The 6000-nt window shown below is 53.0% G+C and overlaps 1 protein-coding gene across 3 annotated transcripts in view; it reads left to right on the top strand.

Annotated features, from left to right (window-relative positions):
• MTUS2 (microtubule associated scaffold protein 2) overlaps positions 1-5496 on the top strand; it is a 411904-nt gene extending 406408 nt beyond the window's left edge. For all 3 annotated transcript variants that reach the window (XM_058547941.1, XM_058547942.1, XM_058547943.1), the window contains 2 exons: positions 517-614; positions 2511-5496. In XM_058547941.1, coding sequence (XP_058403924.1) covers positions 517-614; positions 2511-2724 — 312 coding nt within the window. In that variant the 3' untranslated portion in view covers positions 2725-5496. The remainder of the gene's footprint in view (positions 1-516; positions 615-2510) is intronic.
• Positions 5497-6000: the final 504 nt, after the last annotated feature.

The following is a 6000-nucleotide window of genomic DNA, read 5'->3' on the forward strand; positions in this document are numbered from 1 at the left end:
ATCTAAAAAATATATAACAATACTTTTACTACATACAGTGCACTCTGGTATTTTCTATTCTGTTTCATTTTGTTTAAAAAAGAAATGCTGGGGGGCCGGCCTGGTGGCACAAGCAGTTAAGTGCGCACGCTCCGCTGCGGTGGCCTGGGGTTCGCCGGTTCGGATCCCAGGCGCCCACCAATGCACCGCTTGTCAGGCCATGCTGTGGCAGCGTCCCATATAAAGTGGAGGAAAATGGGCATGGATGTTAGCCCAGGGCCAGTCTTCCTCAGCAAAAAAAAGAGGAAGATTGGCAGATGTTAGCACAGGGCTGATCTCCTCACAAAAAAAAAAAAAAAAAAAAGAAATGCTAGTCACATCCCTCTAATCTGATTTTACAACCCACTACTGCATTGCAAACTGCAGTTTGCAAAACAGTGTTCTTGATAGTCCTCCACAGCCCAGAAGCCAAGGGCACTGGTCTTCTACCTGCCATATGGCCTTGCTGAGAACCTTTTAACACCATATCCTTTATAGGCAGAAAAGAACATCATCCTGGAAGAAAAGATCCAAGTTCTCCAGCAGCAGAATGAAGACCTCAAAGCGAGGATTGACCAGAACACCGTGGTTACAAGGTAGCTGGGCCTGGGTGTCTGAGCTTCAAAGCGTGCATCACCCACAGAGTGGCTTGGCCCTTGAGCTTCTCTGAGGCTCTGTTTTTGTCCAACATCCAAGTTTCCTCACTCCTCGGAGCTGTGAGGCTTCCCCACAGGCTCTTGGCATTTCCCACCTGAAGGGAAGAACGAAACAGTACTCTGGCCACGCAGCTGTGCCCTGGCTCTGCGAATCAGTGGGCGCCACCTTGAGAGAAATGAGTAAAATCGGCAAGAGCATGTGGCAGGGGCCTCCAACACAGCCGGAGGTGAAGGAGTTGACTTCTGGAGGGGGTTACTTCGGGAGGAGATTTTGGAGAGGGGTGCCAGCTGGGTGTTCCCAGGCAGAAGACAACCACTGCGTGAGCTGACCCTGAGCTCCATTAGCTCAGCAGTGCAGATCTGGGTAGGGCCCTCGGCTGCTAAGCTGTCGTCCTGGGCCAGCCTGGCCGTGCAGAGAAGAGCTGGCCTGGCCAGAGGACAGCAGGGAGGGAACATGCCAGAGCAAGCTGTGTAGCCAAATGCAGCTGCTCCGGAGTGACACCGTTTCCATCTCGGTCCTGCCTTTCCCCCCAGGACCCTGATCTGAGGTGCCCCGACTTCCTGGAAAGGATGTGGAGGCACTCCCTTCTGCTGTCAGCAGGGAGGGAAGCAGGGGTGGGGCTTGACCAGCCAGCTGAGGTGATCTCATCCATGCAGGCTGAGCCAGCTCCGTGAGACCCACACCAGAGCCCTCAACCGTGTGTGTCACCCTCTGCACGCACACACTCACATAACACCTACTCACACTCAGTCACACACTCACGTACTCACACAAGCACACACACACTCCCATCACAGGTTCACACACACTCACACTTGTACACATTCTCACACACACACATTGCCTCCCAACTGAGCTCCTGGTGCCGGCGTTACGTTCCCACCCCAGGGGCACAGAGGAGAGACTGTGCTGGGGCAGCAGGTCTGTCACCCTCCTCTCTGGCTGTGGGCAACAGGCCTCCACTACAGACACAGGCCAAGGGGGAGGACGAGCCTCTGCCCGACCGGAGCACCACACGCCTCCCCAGGACATCTGCAAAGGCACCCTGGTCCAAAGAACAAGTCCAGGCTTTACCCCAGCGGGGCAACTTCCTGGCCCCGGTCTGTCCAGCTACAAAATGCATATGTACTTCTCGCTGGCAATTCCTGAAAGGTGCTGTTGTTTTTAAAAAATGCAACAAAGCAAGCAATTTGAGCTTTATGACAGAAGGCACAAAATGTGTCGATTCATCATTCATTTAGCATCCGTTAGCAACAAACATTAACTGAGCATCTGTTATGTGCCAGGCAACAGGCTGGATGCCAGGGATTCAAAGATCAAAGCTCTGGCTCCTGCCCTCTAGGGCTTGGTCCAGCACGGGGGCAGATGCTCAGACCAGAATTTAGCAGGGAAGGTGACTGCTATCACATAGGCCAGAGCCAGGGGGCAGGGAGGCCAGGAGGTGTCCTGAGGCTGACAGCCCTGTCCCTGTGCTACCATATTGTCAATGGCCACTGTCTCTGAGCCTCCCAGTTGGCACACCCACACCGGCCCTCCACTTCCCTCCTTTCCTCTTCGGCCTTTGGCTTTGGCTGTGTCCACTGGACAACCAGCGCCCTCCCTAACTGGGGCAGAGGGACTGCTAGCAGATTAGGTGCTGGCCAGGCTCTGGAAACAGAAGTGTGGGCGGGACAAGTGGAAATCGTGTTTCAGCCCAGGTCGTTGGTTGCAGCAGTTCTCCCCGCGGGCATCCACCGTGTCCTCCCCTGGCCCTGCACCCATTAGTCTGGCGAGGCTCAAGTTAAGTGCCGGCCGGCATGACTGCCACCTGAGGGTTTCTTATTCTCCCCATGCAGACAGCTGTCGGAGGAAAATGCTAATCTCCAGGAATACGTGGAGAAAGAAACCCAGGAGAAAAAGAGACTGAGCCGAACCAACGAAGAGCTGCTTTGGAAGCTCCAAACTGGGGACCCAACCAGCCCGATTAAACTGTCCCCCACGTCTCCCGTTTACCGCGGCTCCTCCTCCGGGCCCTCCTCTCCCGCCAGAGTCAGCACGACGCCCAGATGACGCCACCACGCAGCCTCCGGGAGCGGCCGCGGCTCCCTGTCCTGCACCTGTCCATGGCCAGGCAGGGAGTGTTGACCATGGCTGGCCCCCCGCTGGCCCTGCGCGCATGCTCAGTAGCTGCATAGCTGCATCCTAGGCGGAGTCCTCTCCTGATCCCCGTGTAAGACTGTCCTGGTGTTGGCACTTAGGAAAGTGTAAACGGTAGTGTCTGGTGTGCAAATGTTTGACCGTAGTTAGAGCCAAAACAACGAAAGAAAGAAACTCCAGTTGTTCTTGAGCAATGAACTTTCACTGCAGAATTTCAGGTTAGTTACAAATAGCTCAGTTTTGAATATACATTGAATAATCATTGTGTACTGCACCAATATGTGTGTATATTTAGATACACGTACATACACATGTGGCGGTTCTGAATTGCATTTTTTATAACATGAAGTGCTGACATATTTTGGTGAAGGTCAGCAGTTTTCTAACTTGTGCCTAAGAATTATTGGGAAATGAAAATGCATTTCTATCTAGCTTCCCAGGAATATTTCTACCCAAAATAGAAAAAGGAAAAAAAAAAAAGCTACAGAGAAGAAGCGCCTTTCAACCTGCCACCAAGTGGTACTCTCTTACACGCAAACACCAGCGATTTGTGGACGGTGACTGCCTTTGGAACAATCAGCTTCTTAGTCAACATGATGTGAGGTCGCTATTATTCCATTTGCAAATTTTAATTATGAATACTCACTCCTGTCATGAGTGGATAAGGGATGGCAGTGGGAAACCCTGAGGGGTGTAGCAGTTTTGCAGGCATTACTCATGACAGTGAATCATCTATGGTCTTGTAAACACAAGCTTTCCTTTTTTTCCTAAATGGCATCTTGGAATCCGTCATTAAGCTATTGCACCCTGGGAAAAATATGGAAGAGCGTGACCTTCTAGCGTGAGGATGAGAATGACCTTGGAGTTGGCCAAGGCCATGCACACTCCGTCCTCCAGAAGGAAAACTGCTGAGAGGGTCCATTTTGACCAAGCACAGAGTAGGAAAGCTTACTCTGGCATTTCATTTGGTTTGCTCTGATGTTATACTGTAAACGGTCAACCCACCAAAATATGACCCTCAGGCCCCCATTTCCTAGGCAACCCCCCCTTCAGTTTGGTTCTATAACCCAACCCATCACTGTACATTGAGATGGCTCAGGGGTTCTAGCAGGGGCTTCCAGAAAACCAACTCTTAGGTCCTGGGGATCAGTTTCAAGCTGTGCGAGATCATCCCACGACTCCCAGAAACACAGGTTTATTTTCTGCTGGATCATCAAGCAATGCCACAGCTGACAGTGGTCCCATCTTAGGCCCAGGAGGGTCTTCCAAACAGAGGAGCCCAATGAAACAGCCAGCTGGCAGTCACTAGCTGCTGGACTGGCATTTGTCTCTGAAATGGTAGAATTAGGATGTGAGGTATTCCTGTAGTGCTTTGGAAGATTAGGAGCATGACGCACGAAAGGAAGACGTAGATTTAACACTTGATATGATGATGATAATATGCCTTTGTTTCCTGTTTGTGACCAAGACCCTGCACTTTTTTCTCTAAGGCCCCTCAAAATTGTCCTGAGCGCAGGGCTGTCTGAGCGAACCCGAGGGGAGCGGACTCATGCAGGGATGCTCTGTGGGCCAGAGCCACGGAGCAGGGAAGAAGTAGCCCGAGGATGGGGCCAGCTTGTCCAGGGCCCGGCCTGCTCGGTGCATGTGTGGCCGGCATGAAGACAGACCTGGTCTGTGCTCCTTGCGTGGGTCAAGGCCGGGCTTCCTGGCCTCAGGTACATCTCATTTCTAGCAAACCTCCTAGGGTCTTCGCCCATCCTGGGGACATACTCAGTTGATACACATTGAAGAAACATTTTTTTCCTTTAGTGGCTCTGCATGACGCTGTGATATTGAGTTGGGCATTCCATTAGAGTAGATCATGCCGCGTTGACTAAATACACAATTATTTACTCTTCCAGCAGGCATCACCTGCAAACACAAGTTCGGTGAAGCTCAGCTCTCCAAATTAGGAGCTGCTTCCATAACGGCACCTGCTAAATGCAGTTACACAGCAATACAGACTTCAGTGTTATGTTCCAGTGTGGTTCGGTGTGTTAGCCTATTGCAGTCAAAGTCGTAGTGGTGTTAGAACCAAGTAATCCTTCACTAGGTGACTCAAGCTGTGCCCTAGCCAGCCTGACCTTGGGGACTTGAGCTAATTCTCACATTGCCCTGGCTTCGTTTCTTCGTCATGGACGCCCGTCATGTATGGCTCCCGTCCTGAAACCCTTGGGGTGGCAGCGCTGTGCCCCCTCCTCGCCACTCCAACACCCCATTAGGACCTAGCCCTCTCTCCACACGGAAGTCTCCCTGTCATCCACCTCCAGGCAGGAGCTGTTTCCACGCACAGGTGCTGCAGCCTCCCCGCCTGCATCAGACACACCCCCCAAACCGCATCAACCTCTTCCTGGCCTGCCGGTGCCCTGCCCCTGCCCCCGGACCACCACACACTGGGACAGGTGCTGGCTGGGTGTCTGGGTGGGGTGGGGGCTGGAGGGCTGCACACTCCGTGATTATTTGAATGGGGTCACACGTTCCTTTTCCGGCCCCTACAGTTTCTGTGTTGCATATTTGTGTTTGAAGCATATTAAAATCAGCTTGAGGGACCTTCTGTGATATGCACTTGCTGTGACTGTTGGCCTGGCCCTCTCAGGCTTCAGGAAATTCAGCCTGGGGATCCGAGGCAGGGAGATGTTTTGCAGACTGGGTTCCTTTTCTGTGTGCGCCAGGGTCAGCTGATTGTCGCTGAGTCTCCAGACCTCCTCTCCCCCCACTCAGCAGGCCCCAGGTCGCCACACCCATCTTTCCGGCCTGGGATCTCCAGCAGCCCACCCTGACTTTGGGAAGCTCTGGGATCTGCTCTGGGAGGCCGTCTTCAGTAGGCTGGGGTGGGCTGGAGTCAATCGGAAAAAGGACACACAAGATTGAGTGCAATCCCCTCACCACCAATTTCAAGTTCAGACCTAGCCCTCTGTCTCTGCTCCAGAGAGAGCTCCATCTGCCCTGCATCCTGTCCCTTTGTATCTGGGTCGTCACAGAGCTGTCCTCTCAGAGCGGCAGGGGACAGGCCCCCTGGTGTGGTGTCCGTGGTCACTGCAGTTCCTTCCTTATCATGAGCTCTCCTGCCAACAGGGGGACCCAGGAGCCTGGAAAGCTCTGTGGCTCTTCCTCTGACGCCCTCCCGTGCCACCAGGACACTTGTTGCAA

Source organism: Diceros bicornis, chromosome 9 (assembly GCF_020826845.1).
Source record: "Diceros bicornis minor isolate mBicDic1 chromosome 9, mDicBic1.mat.cur, whole genome shotgun sequence".
Lineage (NCBI taxonomy): Eukaryota > Metazoa > Chordata > Mammalia > Perissodactyla > Rhinocerotidae > Diceros > Diceros bicornis.